Genomic DNA, 21719 nt, shown 5'->3' with positions numbered 1-21719 from the left:
AACACTAAATTTCCACCAGTAAATACAAGAGTGCCTTTTTAGGAGTGGAGTGTTTGCAGGTACTTTATCTTCTGTTAACTGCTTCTGTCCTCCAGCTACGAAACAGAGTTTCTAATCCTGGGAAGAGGAAGTGGCAGTGGCATGGAGGGGACAATCAGTGTTCCAGTTTGACTTTTTATTTATCTAGTAATTGATTGTAACTGAATTCCTGTCTCTGGGATTTTTCTCAGTATGCTAGGTGGTATGAGAAACAACAAAGATCAGAGGCTTTGAAATTCATGAGCTTTGGGTTCAAGTGCTGGCTGTAGTACTTCCTAACTGTACCATCCTCTTCCCAGTGGCCCACTTCGTCCTCCCTTTGAGGCTGTTTCCTGATCTAAAACTGTAAACAGTAATACCCACCTGACAAAGCTACTGTGAAGATTAAGTTAGACTATGTGTGTAAATTACTATAGTGCTTTTAAAGAGTCTGCTCTCGATAAAATAAATATGACCAAAAAGCTAACAAAGTCAATAGGCTTATTTTAGACACAATTGCTCCTTCTTAGGATTATTAGCTCCCTTAAGTAGTTGAGGGTTACATGGCCCCTGATCACCCTGAGGGTCGGTCAGAGTTCATCAGCCAATCATCTGTTTTGTAGCTGTTGTGGTAGCTCCTTGGCTTGAGAGATGTTTTTATTTGGTATGCCTGCCCCTTCCCCTCAACAGCCAACTAACTTATTTCTCTGCCCCCATAGATATCATTGTCCCTGAGAATGGGGAACCGGTAGGCACCAGAGAGATCAAATGCTGCATGCGCCAGATCCAGGAACTCATCATCTCCCAGCTGAATCAGGCGGTGGCGAACAAGCTGATCAGTTCAGTGGATTACCTACGTGAGAGTTTTGTCGGAACACTAGAACGGTGTCTGCAGAGCCTGGAGAAATCTCAGGATGTCTCAGTTCACATCACCAGTAATAATCTCAAACAGGTACTCAAAGAGTGTAAGACACCGTGTCCCGGATAACACATGAAACAGAATCCACGCATAAGTCCAACTTCAAGTAGGCCAAAAATTTCCCTTTCAACTTCTTGTTGATCCGCTTAGAATTTTATTTATGCTCATTTCCTATCATACGACCACTGCCTGTAGTAAGTGCTTATGAACTATACAACTGCAATTAAGTCAGTGAGCAAGAAGAAGATGAAGAAGAGGCTCCCAAATAGCCACAAAATGTGTGATCAACTTGCATTGACACTGCATATATATTGGGGGTTAAATTTGAGAACCTTGAGACCAGACTATGTTCTTGGAGTAAATATCTCTAATTGCATTTTTTAAAAAGCCACTCAGGACATATTTATTTTCTGTGTGTCCTCTTTCAGATTTTAAATGCTGCCTATCATGTTGAAGTCACATTTCACTCAGGGTCCTCAGTTACAAGGATGCTGTGGGAACAAATCAAACAGGTAGGGGTTGCTTAGAGAAAAAATGTTCGGCCCTTAGTTGGCTCACATGAACCCTAGTCACTGCCATAGGCTCTTCTGTTAGTGTAGGTGGCCACGTGTCCTTGCTTTCCTTCTGGGGAGAACCTGGTTCATGCTTGTTCTGGTGTAATTGTTACTATCGCCACCTTTAACTCTTAAAAGGGGTGTGTTTAAATGCTATTTTATGGAGCCATAAGACTGCCTCACTAGTTTCTTCACATCTCTTTGTCCCAACCTAAATATTTCCTCAGAACCAGAGTTTTATGCCAGAGGCTGCGAGTGTGGTTCCTTTTATGGAATGTGATCTGCCTCTTACGTGGAGTTCACAGAGGGATTACTGACTCCACAAAGGGATTTTCTGGCCCTCCCTGGCACCAGGAGCAATGTATCGAGAGTTTGTGAACAACAGAGATGAGGCCTCGTGTTCTTTAATGCTCTCCCTTGGCCCGAGCCCTGGTCTTGAGGTAGATGGAACTGGAGCGCAGTCTTAGACTTCATATGGCACCTGTCTTAAGAATGGATAATTCAGATAGGGAAGGGCGTCGGTTCTTTCTAGTGGTCTCTGTTCTCACTGTCCTTGTCCTGGCAGATCATCCAGCGCATCACGTGGGTGAGCCCACCTGCCATCACACTAGAATGGAAGAGGAAGGTGGCCCAGGAAGCCATTGAGAGCCTCAGTGCCTCCAAGTTGGCCAAAAGCATTTGCAGCCAATTCCGGACCCGGCTCAATAGTTCTCATGAGGCCTTTGCAGCCTCCCTGAGGCAGGTGGGTATGTAGGAAAGGAGATGAAAGCTGGATCAAGCAACGAAAAACCTCATCTACTGGGTAATATTTTACTCTGCTCTGCACATAATGTTTTAAAAATCATTAGTATATTTTCTACTCCATTAAAAGATAATATGTCACAGGAAGTTTCATCGATAAATTTTTCATGTTATTTTTTAGTTAATTTCTTCCCATTTCATTGAGTAAGGAATGAAAATTAAGGGGCAGGAATTTTCTATAGTATTTTAGGAATGATTGACAGAAAAGGTCCAACTTCTATATTAGTTTATAGTTTTGTGACATTTGCTTGTCCTTTTTGGGATGTGTGTGTGTGCGTGTGTGTGTGTTGTGGGAGGTTGGGTAGATATGATACACATAAAGGAGGAAAAATTATTACTTGTTGAGAGCCCATTATGACAGATCTCAGAACTAAATTGGTTACGTACATCTTACCTAATTCTCACAGTCATCCTTCTGAAGCAGATATTGTTATTCCTATATAGCAGGGGAGGAAGCCAGAGCTAGGAACTTCACAGGTCATGTCTTGTTTTCCGTGTCCTCCCAGCTGGAAGCTGGCCACTCAGGCCGGTTGGAGAAAACTGAGGACCTGTGGCTGAAGGTTCGGAAAGATCATGCCCCCCGCCTGGCCAGGCTTTCTCTTGAGAGCCGTTCTTTACAGGATGTCTTGCTACATGGTGAGTCCTTGTTTTTTTTCACAAGTAAATTGGAAGAAGATTCTCCTGTTTAGCCTGGGAGAATCCCAGTGTCCAAAGCTGCTTCCTTGGGAATCTGTGTAGCATTCGCTGATGTGTTTTTTAATTCCTGACGTGTGTTGGGGTCTGCTACTTCAAATAGTTCAAATAACATGACCAAAGTTTATTTAAATCAAACCAGTTAAGTTACTTTATGCTGGTTTAGAATGGCAGCTCCCCACCCCCTGTGTAATTATGACTTCCTGTCTCTAGGCAGGTCCACAGCTAAGAATCCTATGGAGGTTGCCCAGCAAGTTCCCATCCCTCCTGCCTTATCTCTGTCTCTGTACTTTGTAGGTAAACCTAAATTGGGACAGGAACTGGGCCGGGGCCAATATGGTGTAGTGTACCTGTGTGACAACTGGGGAGGACACTTCCCTTGTGCCCTCAAGTCGGTAGTTCCTCCAGATGAGAAGCACTGGAATGACCTGGCCTTGGAATTTCACTACATGAGGTAGGTAGGGTCTCATTCACCTCTGTGGGAAAAGATCCAGAGAAGAAGCCAGAAGTCTGGCATAAATTTTGTACCAAGAGCTACAGCATGCCTTGTCCTTCCACACCTCGGTCTCAGAATGTTGTAGACCCAGTATTTCTGTGTCTGGCCCAGAGCTGTTCTCTTCAAGGCCTTTACTGTCTTTCCCTGCCCTTTCTCAACATCCTGATTTCTCACTCATCCTTTCATTTGATTTTCTTCCTTAGTTCTAAATGCCTATCAATTTTTAGATTCCATAATTCTTTGTTCTTGTTTGAGAACCCATTATCTTTGCTCTCTTTCTCTACTGAGGGCCACTGCCTGTGGGTCTGCATGAAGCATGGTCTCAAGGTCATTCCTTCCCACGTGGTGGCCTGCTATGCACTGTAGCCCAGACCTCTCTCCTTCTCATCAGGTCTCTGCCGAAGCATGAGCGATTGGTGGACCTCCACGGTTCTGTCATCGACTACAACTACGGTGGGGGCTCCAGCATTGCCGTGCTGCTCATTATGGAGCGGCTCCACCGGGACCTCTACACTGGGCTGAAGGTGAGGCCCGGCAGGGAGAGAGTGAGATCCAGCTGGCAGCCAGATCAGCACCTTCCTGTCTGGCCTTTCATCCTTTCTTGTTCATTCAGAGCTCCTAGCTTTTAGAAGACATTATTGGAGTAATCAAACTTTATTACCCTTATTTCCAAAAAATCTTAAAATTTTCTCAGAATTTATTTGTGATATAGTTCATATCCAAGATACTGTAACTTACTGTCTTACCTCCTGTGGTGGTAGGAAAAATTCAGACTACTCAGAAATGCAGAAAAACTTTCTTTAACTCTGCTATATATTCTCTCTCTCTCTCTCTCTCTCTCTCTCTCTCTCTCTCTCTCGGTGTCAATGTATAAAGCCAGTTTTTGTTGTTTGGTCAATATATATATTTATTACTACATGTGACTACTTTGCACAAAGCCCTTAAGGACCATAGAGGGATGTCAAAAAGTATAATTGCTAGGAGCTCTTAAGAGAATTATAGTCAGAAATATTCCATGAAGATGGGGTGTTTGAGTTAGATAAGTACACATTGATGGCTAAAATTTGGGCCATTGGAAAGAAGAGGCCATACCAGGGAGGAGATAGTGTAATACCCAGAGCATTGGAAGGCCATTAAGGGCACTTGTCACCATTGGAGCAGCTGGTTCATTTTGGGAATGTCAGGGGTTGGGGGCAGATAATATGCCAAGAAACGTTGGGAGCAAATTATAGAGGGCTGAAAATGTTGAGTTTCCATAAAATTCAAATTCTGTTATAGACAGTGAGAAGCTCTCAAAAGATTTTATTTGAGTGAAAATGAAGTACCCTCAGTTGGATGCTGCGTTTCCCTCCCCTAAAATAACCACCGAAAAGGAAGTAGAGAAGTTTCACCGGAGCTAAGTAGAATGGGGGGAAAAGGTACCACCAGGGCCTCTGGGTAGGTCCCTTCTCAGATTTCTCTTGTACCAGTTTATTTGGAAGCCATAGAAATGTTTGCAGGAGCCATGAGAAATCAATATGATAAAGAAAATGACTCTCCAAGTGGTTTTCCTTCTTCATTGCAGAGGAGTTGAGCTCAGCATTGTCTGATGCTTCTCCACAAGTGGGCTAGAGTGTATTTGAGGCTTGGTAGAAGTAAGGTGAGTGAATATGGTATTTAAATAAGTAAAACCCAACATGGCCTATCTAGGTCTATAAACCAGTGGATGTAAATCTGCCTGAAGGGCCCAGAAATAATTCCTTTGAGCCTTGAGGGCAATTCCAGAGCTGGTTTAGGGGATAGAATGAGCTCCTGCCTTCAGTCAATTGGCTGTACCTCTCTTAGTCACAGTTGGGGATTATCCGGCTGGCTTAAGGGCAGCTCCCAAGGGATTTCATCTGGTCTGGACAACTTGCCCTTCCTTGCTTTTTCTCTACTTCCCTTTCCTAACTGCTTTCCTCTTCCCATTTTTTCCACCCACTGTTCTACCCTTGTGTACCCTCCTGCGGTCAGTCTTTTAGACCCCACAGAAGGAACTCTTAGTTGGTGTAAGAAGGTTGGATTTGATGCAATGTCTTGTTAGTGACATGTAAGCTCTTTTGTTTCCCCAAGGCTGGGCTGACCCTGGAGACACGCTTGCAGATAGCGCTAGATGTGGTGGAAGGAATCCGCTTCCTGCACAGCCAGGGACTTGTCCACCGCGACATCAAACTGAAAAATGTGCTGGTAAGTAAGAGCTGTTTCTCTAGAATAACATGCTGTCTCTGGCTTAAGTGATTTTTCTAGGGTGCATTTAAATGTACGTTTGGTCACAGGAAAAGGCTGGAGGAAAAGTAGTAGAGCTAACAGCAGAATAGACGGGTAGTATCTTGGACTTAAAGCCTAGGGAGGACTTGCATCATAGACCTAGTTCATGTTGCTTAAGGTTTTTCTCTCCCAACACTATTAAAACATTTTTTTAACTTACAGAAAAGTTAAAATAGTGGTACTGGACAATGAAGGCCCATGTACTATTCACCCAGATTCATAGTCTCACCTTTTCTGTGTGTGGTCTCTGCCTCTTTCTACACACTCCCACACACAGACTTTTTCACTAAACTATGGAAAAGTAAATTGCAGGTAACACATCATTCCTAGTATGGGCATACCTTGTTTCATTGTGCTTTGTTTAATGCGCTGCACAGACACTGAGTTCTTTACAGAGTGAAGTTCGTGGCAGCCCTGCCTTGAACGAGTCTGCTGGAGCCTTGTTTCCAACAGCGTTTGCGCACCTCGTGTCTCTGTGTCGCATTTTGGTCATTCTCGCTTTCAGACTTTTTCATTGTTGTATTTGTTATGGTAATCTATGAGCAGTGACCTTTGATGTTACTATTGAAATCACTTTGGGGCACCACAAACCACACCATGTAAGATGGCAAACTTAAGATAAACGTTGCACATGTTCTGACTGCTCCACTGATTCCCTGAGACACACGATATTGAAATCAGTCCAGTTAATAATGTCCCAATGGCCTCAAAGTGTACAAGTGAAAGGAAGATCCTCCCGTCTCTCACTTTAAATCAAAAGGTAGAACTGATTCAGCTCCGTGAGGAAGGCACGTCAGATGCTGCTTCTGCAGCCTCCTGACCTCTTGTGCCAGTTAGCCAAGTTGTGAATGAAAGGAAAGTTCTTGAAGGAAATTAAAAGTGTTATTCCAGTGAACACATAAATGATAAGAAAGCAAAACAGCCATATTGCTGATGTGGAGGAAGTGTTGGTGGTCTGGGTAGAAGAGCCAACCAGCCACAACATTCCCTTAAGTCACAGCCTAATCCAAGGCATTGGCAATGTTCCTGGTCACCCGAGCGCTGTGATGGAGATCTGCCTGCTAACACGACATCCAATCTGTAGCCCATGGAACAAGGAGTAATTTTTAATTTCAAGTGTTACTATTTAAGAAATACATTTTGTAAGGCTTTTGTTGCCAAAGATAGTGACTCTTCTGACAGATCTGGGCAAAGTAAATTGAAAACCTTCTGTAAAGGATACACTATTATAAATACCATTTAGAACATTCGTGATTCATGGGAAGAGGTCAAAATATCAACAAAGGTTTTGAAGAAGATTCCAGCTCTCGTGGATGACTTTGATGGATTCAAAGCTTCAGTGGAGGAATTAGAAGTGGAGCCTAAAGATGTGACTGAATTGCTATAATCTCACGATAAAGCTTTCATAGATGAGGAGTTGCCTCTTATGGATGAGCAAAGGAAGTGGATTGTTGAAATAACAACAAAGGATTCAGAATATGATATAACTTAGATGTTAAAGCAGCAGCAGGGTTTGAGAACATTGACTTCAATTTTGAAAATAGTTCTGTGGGCAAAATGCTATCAAACAGCATCATATGCTACAGAGAAATCTAGTGCATGGAAGAGTCAGTTGAAGCTCTGGCTGGGAAGCTTGGTTACACGGTCATCCCCATAAGCCAAGGTTGCAGGTTCAATCCCCAGTCAGGGCACATACAAGACTCAACCAATGAATGCATAAATAAGTGGACCAACAAATCCATGTTTCTTTCTCTCTTTCTTCCTGCTTATCTCCCTCTAAAATCAATTTTTAAAAAAAGAAGTGAATTGATGCTGCAGACTTCATTCCTGTCTTATTTAAAACATTGCCACAGTTACCCAGTCTTCAGCCACCACCTTGATCCGTCTGCGGTTGTCAACATCGAGGCAAGACCCTCCGACAGCAAAAAGATTACAGCTCACTGAAGGCTCACACGATGGCTAGCATTTTCTTTTGCTTCACATCTCTACTGAGGTCAAAGGCTCCTGTGTATGTCATCATGGGTAGAGCTGCCACAGTCCCCCAAACATGGCCGTCTCTTCAGAACTCCAGCCCTTTCAGGCAGATTCTAGGAGGGCAGGGACTGGCCGAGGAGAACACAGGGAATTGGAACCAGGGCTTTTTCTGCTGGGCAAGTAACCCATCCACCCTCCCAAAATTGCTTATGGGATGTCTCCTTCACTGGAAACCAGCCCCACAGAAGAAACTTGGGGCATGGGATCTAAGCGCAGTGTACCAGAGGAGTGGTCCCCCAGATCTGGCCAGGTGGCACTAGCCCTCGCCTCCTTGACTGATTCGCCCTTGCTGGAGTCAGGACAAGGGCAGAGCTTGACACCTAAGTTGCCAGCCAGGTGGCAGTAGCAGCAGGAGGGGAATGTGGGGGCAGGGCTCACCCTCCTGATGAGTGAGGGGTACTCTGATGGGAGGAAACACCTTCCACGTTTGTTTCCTCACAGTGGGCAGGGCAGGTAGAGGTGGAGGAGCAGCAAATACACTCCTTGGATGCAGTCAAAGGGCAGCCTCAGATCGCAGTGTAAGGAGGTGGTGGTGTGCCTGGGGGGTGAACCTCATCCTCATAGGCTGATGGACTGAAGGCAATGAGGGAGCAATCCTCAAACAGTGAACTAGTAGGAGCAGGGCCAGCCTCGTGGCACGCCCTGTGGTAGGCCGACAAGTTGACCTCACGCTGCTGCTGCTGCAGCTGGAGTTAAGGTCGTCAACGGCAGAAGGCACTGCAGCTGCTCAAGAGGATGAGGACAGCCCAGAGCAGCCCGAACCACCAGAGCTCAGGGCAGTAGGTGTAGCAGTGAGTCTCCCTGGAGCAGTGACCACTTGACAGAGGTGGGGCTGCTTGCTCCCCCTGGGCAAGCTGCTGTTGTGACACCCAGAGTGCCCCCAAAGCTTCCTTGCTGCTGGCCCAAACTCTGGTTCCACCTACAGCCCCCCTAAAGACTGTAGCCTCCTCTGTGCTGCCAACCACCTGCCCCTGCCACCTCTGCTGCCCCCACCACGGCCCCTGCCCAGCCCATCTTTGCTGCCACCACCATCATTCCATGGCTAGAGCTCCCACCCCAGTGGTTAGCATTTTTTAGCAATAAAGTATTTTTTAATTAATGTATGTACCTTGTGTTTTTTTTTATGATATAATGCTATTATTGCACACTTAGTAGACCAAAGTGTAGAATAAAATAACTTTGTGTTCACTGGGAAACTGAGAAATTCATGTGACTCACTTTGTTGGCTTTAGAGCAGTGTTCTGGAACTGCAGTTGCAACATCTCTGAGGCATGCCTCTACTTCAGCTTGTGTCTACTAAAAAGGAAGGGATGTCTTCAATGTAATTAAAATGCCATTACCATATCTAAGAAATTTAACACCGTTACAATTCTATTGGTTAACATACTGTCTGTGTTAACATTTTTTGATTGTCCCAGATATGTCCAGTTATCCCAAATGTCATCTGTTTCTGATTTCAGATCCAATCCAATGGTCATATACTGTGTTTTGTCATCTTGATTGTTTAGCCTCCTTTAGTCTAGAATATTCTGTCTGCCTTTTTTGCTTTTGTGACATTGGCATTTTTAAGGATTCCAGGTCTTGTTAATGCTTAAGTTTTGATCAGAAATATTGGATAAGGGATGAGATGGGTAAATGCACATTAAAAGGTCATGAAACCACCAGGCCTGTTATGTAAATTACAAAGAATCTTGACATACTCCTCTTGAAAACATATTGTGTTATTATTTAGTTATCTCTGGTATCACTTAAATGATATATAAAGATATAGCAATTTGGAGGAAAGGAAGGATCTTCCTAAAATTAATAGGCTGAAACCTATGAGGGTGATCAACTACCAAGTGACACACAGATTTATTCTCCTGGACCTTTAGGAAAGGAAACTACAGGGAATTTCGGAAACTTCTTTAGCCGACCAGAGGTCCTCAGTGTCCTTACTTAGCAGCTTTCTGTCCTTGGGGTCTGGAGGCCAGAGGAGAATAATCAAGAACTGAAACACTTTCCTCAGTGTTATTCACATACTCATTCTTCCAAGTTTTGTTAAGCTCCTGATAGTGCCAGGCATTATGCTAAGTGCTGGGAATCCAAAGATGAAAAGGGCAGTCGTGCCGTCAGGTTGCTTACAGGAATGAAGCTGGAGACGGGGAGGCTGGAGGCAGGACTGATTCAGCACTGCTGTGAGGTAGACACCTGCTTGTGAGCTCAGGGCTACAACGGAGTTGAGTGCTGTGTGCAGAATCTGGCACGGGGTGACTCGAACCCTGCTTTGTTGGCAGCTGGACAAACAGAACCGAGCCAAGATCACTGACTTAGGATTCTGCAAGCCAGAGGCCATGATGTCAGGCAGCATTGTGGGGACGCCAATCCATATGGCCCCCGAACTTTTCACAGGTAAGCTGGAGGGCGGGGAATGGGTTTGGGCGGGGCTCCATACTGTAACACTGAGTACTACCCATTGAGCTAAGAGTGGTGTCCACAGGTAGTGCTGGCAGATCCAGCACAGGAAGGGAGGAAACGGAACAGGGAGAAGCTCAGACAAGTAGAGGGGAAAGTAGAGGTAAAGGGTTCAGAAAGAAAAGTAGTGTCGTATGTTCAATTCCCAGTTAGGGTACATGCCTGGGTTGCAGGCCATGACCCCCAGCAACCGCACATTGATGTTTCTCTCTCTCTCTTTCTTTCTTTCTCCCTCCCTTCCCTCTCTAAAAATAAATAAATAAAATCTTTTTTTTTTTAAGTGCAAATGGGAGTCACCAATTATTCTGTTGGATGTCTCTCTGGCTTTAATTATCATAATCAGCCAATTATTTAATCATAAAGTATTGATTGACAAACTCCTATCCTAAATTAGGCATTGCCCCCTATCATTTAAGAGCTTACAGATGACAGAGATATCTTAATAGATGTAAAATAATTAGGAGGGCAGTACCAGACAACATGTGATAAAGTGCTAAATTAAGTGCTACATAATGTGATGTTGATGCTCAAGAGAAGGGATGAATTAAGGTTGAAATGTTTGACAGTTTTGTGGTAGAGATAAGAGGTAGAAGTAAGAGTTTAGGTAGAACTTGAGTCCAATCTAGAAAAATTGGTAGGTGGAAAGAGAATTCATTATTAAAAATATTCTTTGAGTCCTGGCTGGTGTGGCTCAGTGGATTGAGTGCTGGCCTGCAAACTAAAGGGTCACCGGTTTGATTCCCAGTCAGGACACATGCGTGGGTTGCAGGCCAGGTCCCTAATAGGGGGCACGTAAGAAGCAACCACACATTGATGTTTCTCTCCCTCTCTTTCTCACTCCCTTTCCCTTTCTCTAAAAATAATAAAGTAATCTTAAAAAAAAAAAGAATATTCTTTGAGCTAGGTAGAGTACTTTTTCATATATTTTATTCCATTTAATCCTCACTAGAATTCTGTGATGATACTGATTCTTTTTTTTTTTTTTTTGTCTATATCATGGATAAAGTTAAGTCAAAGCCTGATTGCTGAAGAAACTCACCCTAGAACACTGAGCTAGAAGAAGTCTTGGATCTAGGAATGGAATCTTGGTGTTTCAGTCTCTAGTGTCTAACCATGTCTTTTCATGAAAGAACAAAAATTCTGGAGGTTGGGGAATGGGAAATATGAGGAAAATTGCAGAATAGAAATAAGTGTGATAGGAAAGAAATCCATTTGGGGAATAATAGCAAGCCAGGGTGGAGATAAAATGCAGTGAGCTTGAAATTCACACAGAGGAGTGAAGGCTTAATGTAGAAGAAGTAAGGTGTTACTGTGCTTTTGAGCAGGTAAGGAGCAAAAAATGTTTATGGAAGATTAGCTGAGCAGCAGTAGGCACAGGTAACTTGAGTGGCAAGAACCAAGGTAGGGCAATGGTGGCTGCTTCATGATTGGATTGGTGGTGGTGCTAAATAAACAAAACTGACAGACATGAGATAATTCAGAAGAAGAATGGATAATGGTTTCTTTTTTTTAAAGTTGATATGAATGATGAACAGAAAGGATTACTAAACAATGACCCCAGGGTTTTGAGCCCGAGTGGATGTGAGGAGAGGTTGTAAGGTTGTTGGGGAAGATGGAAAGGCAATCACAGGTTACTCATGAGCAGTGGTAAGAGTTACATTAGCAATGTGTTTGAATTTCTCTCATTAGCCTCGCGCACAAGTCCTCCCCGCCCTTCACTGAGTGACCCCCGTGAGCACTGGGGATCGGCTGGAGAGCTGTGGTCCCCCACACACGGGGACGCAGTGCAGTCGCTGTTTTTCTTCCACTCCCCGACTCTTACTATTTTTTTTGCCTGCTTCATATTTAAATTGCTTTGTTTCTACTGCAGTTCATTCTAATGCTGTCAGAATAATCTTTCTAAAATATTTTTCTTCATGTCACCTCCTGCTCTAAAACATAAATAACTTCTGTTGTCCACTCAATTCTGACTTTTCTGTCTGACTTGAAAAATCTCTGTGTTCTGGTTTCAACTTGCCCATCCACCTGTACTTCCCACCTTTATTTTCTTAATAATGACCTTTCACAATTAATCTTTTTTGACTGTCCCTTTAAAATAAAAGACCTGTTTTCCTTCTCCTTTGTCATGTTCTAGTCTTGGCTCTCTTAATATCTAGCTTTGGCCTTGAATGCCATAGTTCTTTTTATTATAAAATGGTCATTATGAACGTGTCCTGCCTCACAGGGTGGTTATGAGAGATAATGGATGTTAAAAGCTTTAGAAAAGAATGTGTAAAGACTTCTGCAGACGCACGTTAGTGGTGATGTTGTTGGTTTCTCCCTCTGGCTCACTGCATGTCACCCCTTCTTGTTGTAGGGAAGTACGACAATTCCGTAGATGTCTATGCTTTCGGCATTCTCTTCTGGTATATCTGCTCAGGTTCTGTCAAGCTCCCTGAGGCGTTTGAGAGGTGTGCCAGCAAAGATCACCTCTGGAACAATGTGCGGAGAGGTAAGGGCCACAAACCTACCTTATCCAAACTCCTGGGTTGAGAGCAGACTGAGACCAGACATAGCAGTAGAGGCCTCCCCTCAAACCTTTGATTCTAGGCAACATTGTACTGAACTGTCTCATAAATGCTTTTTTCTTTAAAATTTCCAATTCTTCAACTGTGTCGCAGTTTATCATCACCATTACTTTCTGCTTCTGATCTAGATTTTTGCAGTTGGAGCCAACACTTACTCCATTCTTCAGTGTCCTGAGTCCTAGCCGGGTCATTAGCCTGAGAACTCCTCATGCCTGTCGGCTGTCCTGGTGACCCTCTCTGACTCTTGGTCTTATTTCCCCATTCCTTTCTCTAGGGGCCCGCCCAGAACGTCTTCCTGTGTTTGATGAGGAGTGCTGGCAGCTGATGGAAGCCTGTTGGGATGGCGACCCCTCTCAGAGACCTCTCTTGGGTATTGTCCAGCCCATGCTTCAGGGCATTATGGACAGGCTATGCAAGTCAAATTCTGAGCAGACAAACCGAGGACTAGATGATTCTACTTGAAAGCAAAGACCTTTCTCTTTCACTCTCTGTTTCTCTCCTTCCCCTCACCTTTTGGCCTTGGGAAGAATTTGACTGTTGTTTATTACAGAGAGCTCCCAGGGGAATTGATGCTTACCGGGCAGTTTGAGCCCCCCCCAGGCAGAGGTAACTCCTGGATAGTGCTGTCGGATGGCTGAGCATATTCAGCAGTTCACTGATGCCCCAAGCTGTTTCCACAGCTAAAGATTGTCTCAGACATGGGTAAAAGGCTGAAGGAGGCCACGCTCTGAAAAGGAGGTAAATGTTACCATTGTCTGTTCACTGTATGTTTCTAAGACAAGGGGGACACTGCAGTGGCAATAGTATTAAAAGCTATAATTTTCATAGTTTCAACTCTAGCTAAGAATAGTTCGTATCTGTCCACTTGTCAGAACCCTTAGAACATTTAAGCTTAGCTCTGGAATTGTGAAAACATAGGAGCAAAACAATACCTTGTAGATAACTCTTTCCTGCTATCTGCACCCAGAGATCTCAGGTTGCAACAGCCAGAGGCCCCAGTGATAAAGCTAGAAACACAGCTACCTGTTCCTTACAGTGCCAGTGTGTTTACGTTTACAGGAGCCCGTAGCCCTGGCTTCTGGAGGAGGGTTTCACAGTCCATCACCAAGAGGCCACAAAAAGAAAAAAAAAAAACGTGTGTGTGTATGTGTGTGCTGTTGGATTTCAAGTTACCGTTACTCCTAGAACAGAATTTCTTCTACCCCTGCATCTTCACTGTCTTTTTTCTTTATTTGGTCTCCCAGTGGGGAAGCTCCAGTTAACATGGCCCTTAGGGGTGAGTGAGTACAGCTGACCCAGTGCGAGGCATCTGGTGACACTGAGAAGTGGACAGTGATTTGGGGCCACGGGCCTCCACAAACCCGCTAGGAGGGTGCCAGTTTGTTTTCTAAAACTTAAAAAAATCACTTTTTTTTTAGTGTTTGAATCTAACACACTGATGATTTTAAGCTTGATCAGTGAGCTTTTTAACCAAGGTTTCTTCTGTTACTTGTCCCTTCTTTTTACCTTATTTTAAATGCAGTGAGAAGAACAGAACCAGATGAAAGAGAAGAGCACTTTTCGTAGCTCCGTGTATGCCCCCGTCCCTGTGTATTAGGGTCTGGGAGGGTCCTCTCCTTGCACTGGGAAGGCGGGTGTGGTCTTCTGGAGATTTGTCATGAAGAGTACATGGGAAGAGAAATTCTCATGCCAGTCAGAGGGAGGGGAGCAATTTAACACTGGTGCATCTTAGACCTTGACTTTAAGCCTCCCTCAACCAAAACGGTCCATTAGATTTAGAAAAACACATAGGTGAAGGGTGGACAGTGGAGGTGCGTGGCCGCCTCCATCTGCCCAGTGCCCGAGCACTGTGGCCTGTCCCCTGTGCCTGGTTCCAAACAGGGACACAGGTCCCAGAGGAGACGTCTAAGTCAGTGGTCAGATTTGCTGCTGGAATTTTCTAGGATTGTTAGTGATAGAATGACCATCTCTTAAACATTAACAGGGTATAAATGGAGTCTACAAAAATTTTTCCATATACCTTTCAAAGTTCAGTTTTTAACCTGACTATCCTGGGCTCTGATCCTGATATTTGTGAGTTTGGTAGCCCCCTGAGGACTTGCAGCCCTTCAGAAATTCCATATAGTGCTGAGAAACCTCTCACCTGCAGTAGTTAAGTTTACTGACCCAGTGTCTTCGGGTTCTGTGGGCTCCAGCCTTGTTTTGGGAATGTTCGGTGTATCTCTTAGAATTTTTAACACTCGTTTAGCTTTACTTCAAGTCACTCTATTCTTGTCAGCACAAACTTGTTGCCCTTCTGGGACTGTCATGGGCCTTCCAGGAAGCCATGTTTCAAATAAAAAAGTAGAGGTGAGTAGTCTCTACTTGGTGAAGAATCAGTGCAAGTCTTGTTTTGTATGAAATTTCAAGAAACCTTTTCTATAGCTCCCTTTTCCAGACTGCCTGTGTACCTCTGGCTGGGGTCAGGAGTTGGTGCTCCCGTCGCAGAGGCCACATTCCTGACATCCTTTGGAAGTCTTACATTCCCACTCACACGTGGGAGGTTCGGTGTTTCTCCACCTGGAGGCCCTTTTTGGTTTATCCCCTGTGGCTTAGTGTGCTCTCAGACATCAGTTTTCTAGTAGGTTCCCACATTTTTTTGCCTGAGTGAGAGGGGAGGGGCTAGTGATGAGTAGTTCTGCTACAATTCATTTAAAAAAAAAAAAAAAGTCTCCAGGCCAGCCAAAGGCCACATACAGGCATTGGACGCGTTATTTAAGCACTCAGCGGGCTGAGTGCAGGACACATATTGCATGTATACTTTGCTTTTGTTTTACACATTGTCAGCAAATTGGGGTTCTTTGTTCCTTTGGCACCCATTATTATTAAAGTGATGGAGTGCCATGAAACATACTGTACTGTATATTACTTGGGAAGATACTAGGTTATTAAAGAAGTTTGGTGGCACTTGGACTATCAAGGGCTCATCAAGACCAAAGTCTGAAGATTTTATCACCTTGCTTTGGTTGTATGTGCTCCCAGTGTTGAAGCGAGATCATGGCTGGGGGAAGAAGGAGGACAGGATGAGAGAATTGCCCTGGGCTCTCCCCTTCTAGTCAGTTAAATAAGGGCAGTTTACCTCAGCCCAAAAATGATCGCCTGGCCATTTGTAATGCACCTGAAGTCCGATCACTTACATTGCCTCCGAACTGAGTAGGGGACCTTCCTTCAGTGCAGTTGGAAGGTGGTGGAGTCTGGAGCCAGGAGTGGCTGACCCTGTGCCTAGGGAGCCAGCAGCAAGGTCAGTCATGGGTGGAGGAATGCTCGTTTGGGTGAGGTTTCCACAGGCATGCCCTAGTTCCCTTGACCCTCTTGCAGAGAGAGACTCATTCATTAAGCAAGCCTTTCACTTCTCTGGAAAGGAAGACTGCTGGTTCTTCCTAGACCAAAGAGAGTCACTTGTGACTCCATCAGTTTCAGGGGGACAGAGCCTAGGCAGCAGCTTCTCCTAATTTTTAACACTAAAAGTCAAGGAACCAGTGAAGGAAAGGATATATTACTACCACAGATAGAAATAGGGGAAGAGTAGAACTCTCAACTAGTACCTGTCAGCTCTCCAGTACGTTTTTATTTTATTTTTTATTTTTTTTGCATCATTGCTCGAGCTGCCAGAGGTACTGGAAAAGTTTTGTTGTTACGGGAGAAGCTGTTTGGGCTGCAACGTGATAACTGCACTGAACGACACTTTATTTTTGTTTTTATTCAGCACTGACAAGCCCAGGGGTATTGGTGGTTACAGTAACACTTGGGGAAATAGAGACTCCCTCTGGCCTTGCTTGGTGTTCCATCTGCCCAATCAGGGAACCTCCGAACTCCATAGTGCATCAGAGCTGGCTAAACAGCCCTCCAGAAGTCCATTGCCAAAAGAAAAGTTGTTTTCTTTGAGATTTCAAAGCTTGATTTGGGGATTTGCTGGATCAAATAACCCATTTTCTCTTTAAAGGAAAAAAAAAGAGGGTTTATCCTTCTAAATGTGGAGGGGGGGGTGGTTAGGGCTAGTGTGGAGGTTAATAAGTAAGGAGGGAGTGACCTTGAGAAACTTGTATTGTAAACTCCCATGGGGGTTTCAGGTACAGCACTACTGTTCTTAACATGGGTTTCATTTTTAACTTCACCTGCTCTGTGAACACCCAGTCCAACCGAGACGATCGCAGAGACTGTGGACACCTGGCACGGGGTAGGCCTTCTTCCCCAGAGGGCTGGGAGGAAAATTGGTCTGGACAGCTTGTTGTCTTTGGTCTTTATGTAATACTTCTGTTTGTTTTAAAGCACTAATGTTTATTACAGTGTTGAATAAAAATGTTATATACTAAGGGTGTAGAATAAAAGTGCAATAACAAGAGAAATTACTTTGGCAAAAACTTTAGTCCTTACACTCTCTCCCTTCTTGTGCTACCTGTCTCTTTCCATGTTGTTACATTTCCACATTGTTGCAGCAGGACCCTGTTAATTGTGTGTATTTTTAAGAGACGCAATTAAGGGACAAGTCTTCACTTAGTGTAATTTTGAAGGGTTGGGTCTGGTTTTATAGAGTATTCTGTATAGTTGTTGGCATGCACAAATACCAGATGTGCTGTATAATAAAGATCACATTAACATTTTAGATTTACGTGTTTGGCTTTTGTTTCCCCTGTGTTAACAGGACACTCCTGATTCTATTCCATTTCCACTGGGACCTCTGCAGACTTTCAGTTTGCCTTAGAGATTGATGGAATATGCCACTCCCCCATAGATCGCTCTTGGTTTCCAGGTGACGTTAACGCTATCAGAAAGTAGGGCAAGGGAATGGAAGGTGGGTCAGTGGAGAAGAGGGGAGCAAGGTGTGGTGGCAGCAATTTGTTTTTCAGAGCCTTTTTGGGACTTACACCCTTTTCTCCAGCTTCTTTTCAGCACAAGCATGCAGCATTCTGAGCTTGTGCATGAGCCTAGCTATTCTTTATTACAATTAGAGCATCCCGGGATGGAATCCATATACCGGCCTATCTGCCTTTGGAATGTTTGAATTTTCTGTTTGGGCTCACCCTCCCTTCAGATGTGCTTGTTAGACAGTGCCCAACAGGCACCGAGAGAGGCCGCTACTGCAGAGTGGCACTATCTGTAGTGACCGGGGAATGTGAGCAGGTAGCATGCCGCCTTTTCCCCATGGTGTATGTTTTGTTATGTTTTGGGTTACCGTATCATGCTTGCAAGGCTGTGTCACTTTTTGCTATAACTGCTTGTGATTTGGCTGCAATACAGGTTTAGCCAGGAGATGGCAGCATACCTTAAACAGTTGATAATGTTTTTAATTCAGTCTTAAAGGAAAAACTAAAGTATCTCAGTGGTTCTCTGCCTTCCCTACACAAAAGCCATTTAATGCAGATGAGCCTCTTACTCTTGTGAAACTCGCCCCCAATCCCAGCCACCCTGTGTGGCCAAGTATCTCCCGTCTTCCGTGCACGTATGTATTCTGGTATGAATTTCAGTGCGAGTTCTCTTTTTCTCTAACCATTCTTACTTTGGAGAAAATAGCTTATAGCACACACGTTTTTAGATTGGGCGTGCTTTCCAAGAACACTTCCCTCAGCTGGTTTGTCCCTTGAGTGGGACAACTGGGGTGGCCTTCCTGGGCCTGTGATTGGGTGGCATTCAGCGGGGAGAGGCCACCAAGTTTCTGAACATTGTTAAATTTAACTTAGATCTTTTTACCTTCAGTAGGATCCCAAGGTGTCCACAGAGTGTTCACTGAGTGGCCTTTGAAGTGCAGTTACAGGGGGGGCCATGAACTGGTGTAGGTCTCTTAAGGACCTCTTAGGGATGGTCTGTCCCTTAGTATATTCTAAATGTGGAATTTCAAATTAGTGGAAAAACAGATGACTTTATAAAATTGGCTATTCACCTGAGGAAAAAAATAGCCTCAAATCATGAAAAAATTTTTAAGAGGTATACTGAAGATCTAAATATGAAAAAGAACTATAAAGGAACTAGATAATGGCATATACATTGAGTATTTGTTATATACTAGGCACTATTCTAAATGCTTTACATATATTAACTTAACCTTCACCAGAATCCCATTTTACTGATGACAAAGTTAAGTGCCAAGGTCATGTAACCGATAAATGCCAGAGCTCGGATTTGAACCCAAGAAGTCTAGCTCCAGAAACTCTCCTTCTACAGCTAACCACTGTGCTGTGCTATTCCACTTCCAGGGGAAAATGCATGTAAGTATGTTCATTTGTAGTTTGGGGGAAGGGAAAACTTCTTTGGGTGTGATCAGGAACCCAGAAGCCATAAAGAAAAAAGTGATGGAAATTGTAAAGAACAAATATACATCCAAAGACACCAAAAGCAAAATTAAGAAAGATCACTATTTGGAGGGAACAATTACAATATATAACTGATAAAAGATTCATATTCCTAATATATGAAGAAACCAATAAAAATTTTTAAATAAATTGGCTAATACATATTTAAAAATATATTTATCCTCAGTAATAATCAGGGGAAATGCGTATGAAAGACAGAAAGATGCTTGCATCTATCAAATTCCTGAAAATAAATACTAAAAACCTAAAAACCTATTGATAAGTGTGGGTGATGAGCACTTCTTCCAGATGTTTTTGGGAAGTGGGTATAGCCATAAAAAGGCAATCTGGCAGTACCTAATATAAACATCTTAAATGTAAATGTCCTGCCCTGGCCGGTATGGCTCAGTGGATTGAGTGCTGGCCTGTAAAACAAAGTGTTGCCAGTTGGACTCCCAGTCAGGGCACACACCTGGGTTTCAGGCCAGGCCCCCAGTAGGGGGCATGTGAGAGGCAACCGCACCTTGATGTTTCTCTCCCTCTCTTTCTCCTTCCCTTCCCCTCTGCCTAAAAATAAAAATAAATAAAATCTTTAAAAAATGTATATGTCCTTTTTTCCAGAAATGTTTTCTAGGCAATCCCCCACCTACATAAATATTGGCACAGTGTGCAAAGCTATATAAATACAAGGGTGTTTATTGCATCATTATTTCTCTCATTTTCTACTAGAACCTTGGATAACTTTATTTTTTGAAACCCTGTCCTAAGGATTTACTAACCACTTCATTTTACAGTAATAAAGAAAGCAGCTAGTTAAATTATTTGCAAAGTGAATGTATTTTTTATTGAATTTATTTGGTTGATACTGATTAATAAAATTATACAGGTTTCAGGTGTACAATTCTATAGTATATCGTCTGTACACTGTATTTATTGTGTGTTCACCACCCCAGGTCAAATCTCCTTCCATCACCATTTATCCCCCCTTTACCCTCTCCTTCCTCCCCCCAACCCCCTTGCATCATTATTTGTAATACTAAAAAATTGGAGACAATGTTGATGCCTGACAAGGGAAGATTAAATTATGGAGCTCATACCACGAAATACTATGCATCTATTAAAAGGAATGACATCTCTATGTACTGAAAAGGAAAGATATTTATACTATATCACTGGGTTAAAAAATAATTTATATAAGGGTATATTTGTTATGATCCCTTTTATGTAAAAATCCCTTTTATTTCCCATAACCCAATATTATCTAGAGATCTAGTCCATCTCTCTCTATAAAATGCTAGAAAATGTTTGTAAGGATATGTATCAAACTGGTAACAATGGTATTCATAAGGAGAGAACTTTCAACTTTTAGTATATTGAATTTCTGTTACTGAATTGTTGTCTGCTATGAGCATCTATTTTTCTCATCTTTTAAGAAAGTGAATGAAATGACAAATTTAGGAGAAAGGAAGTACGTTTTGGGAAGATGCTAGGGGCCTGGCCTACAAGACCAACAGGAGACTGGAAGATCAGGCTCACAGAGTCGGTGGGTAGGAGCCAGAGGGGGTTTGCAGGCTCCTGAAAAGGACTCACTGTGGCTGTGAAGACCCATCTTCACTCAAGTCAGCAGCCAGGGAGAATTTTCTCGACTGGCCCAGCTTAGGTCCCAGGCCCACTGTGTTGGTTCCCAGCTGTGTTGGTTCCGAACCAGAAGCCTCTGTCCAACCCCAGATACCATGTTGAAAGGTAGATTTTCCTGCTCACTAAAACTGTGTTCAGTGGAGGAGATGTTAATTCCTAAAGTGTAACCAAAGAGCTGTTAGGAAATGGACCTAGATTCAGGACAGGCCCTAGGTGGCAGGTGTCCACTGTAGTTCACTGCTTGGGCTGCTCGACTCTCCACACCCTTATGGCGCTTCTGGGGAGGCAGAGCCGGTCATGAAAGTAGATTTGTAGGCCAGAGCCATAACTGGGTCTCTTGGAGGACATTTCAAAATCTCTGGAGTTAGGGTTTGTTTTTTTGGTTTTTTGTTTGTTTGTTTGTTTGTTTTCATTGAAAGAAGACCCCCCTTGGCTTCTATGTCCTTTCTTCCTTTTTTCTCAACGTGGCTTCCCAAAGAAATCAATATTAAAGATGCACGCCCTGACCAGTGTGTCTCAGTTGGTTGGGCATCATCCCACAAAGTGAAATGTTGCCAGTTTAATTCCGGGTCAGGGACATATGCCTGGGTTGTGGCTTAGGTTGGGGCGTGTAAGGAAGGCAGTCAATTGATGTTTCTCACTCACACTGATGTTTCCCTTGTCTTTCTCCCTCTCTCAAAATCAAAAATAAAGTAAAATTTTAAAAAAATATTCTGAACCATCTAAGAATATGCTAAATCAGAGCTTTTGTGTGAAATCCAGGAGTTGAAAAAGCAAAAGGATGGGGAAGTGCCAGGTTCAACATGAAGCCACGGGCTCTGAAAATAACGGGACCTGCTCTAGGTTCCAAGCTGGGAACATGGAGACAATACAGGATTCCTCTGAGACGTTTCACTGAGCAGGATTTGCTTACAGTTTTAAAAGGTTATTGCC

The 21719-nt window shown here is 43.5% G+C and overlaps 1 protein-coding gene across 1 annotated transcript in view; it reads left to right on the top strand.

Annotated features, from left to right (window-relative positions):
• DSTYK (dual serine/threonine and tyrosine protein kinase) overlaps positions 1 to 17464 on the top strand; it is a 56005-nt gene extending 38541 nt beyond the window's left edge. The window contains exons 4-13 of the mRNA XM_045841421.1: positions 738 to 970; positions 1366 to 1449; positions 2057 to 2233; positions 2799 to 2928; positions 3283 to 3439; positions 3873 to 4005; positions 5573 to 5686; positions 10078 to 10192; positions 12612 to 12746; positions 13097 to 17464. Coding sequence (XP_045697377.1) covers positions 738 to 970; positions 1366 to 1449; positions 2057 to 2233; positions 2799 to 2928; positions 3283 to 3439; positions 3873 to 4005; positions 5573 to 5686; positions 10078 to 10192; positions 12612 to 12746; positions 13097 to 13284 — 1466 coding nt within the window. The 3' untranslated portion in view covers positions 13285 to 17464. The remainder of the gene's footprint in view (positions 1 to 737; positions 971 to 1365; positions 1450 to 2056; positions 2234 to 2798; positions 2929 to 3282; positions 3440 to 3872; positions 4006 to 5572; positions 5687 to 10077; positions 10193 to 12611; positions 12747 to 13096) is intronic.
• Positions 17465 to 21719: the final 4255 nt, after the last annotated feature.

This window comes from Phyllostomus hastatus, unplaced genomic scaffold, assembly GCF_019186645.2.
Source record: "Phyllostomus hastatus isolate PE091 unplaced genomic scaffold, TTU_PhHast_1.1 phas_contig_36, whole genome shotgun sequence".
In the NCBI taxonomy this organism is placed as follows: Eukaryota; Metazoa; Chordata; class Mammalia; order Chiroptera; family Phyllostomidae; genus Phyllostomus; species Phyllostomus hastatus.
This window is presented reverse-complemented; position numbering and strand designations above follow the sequence as displayed.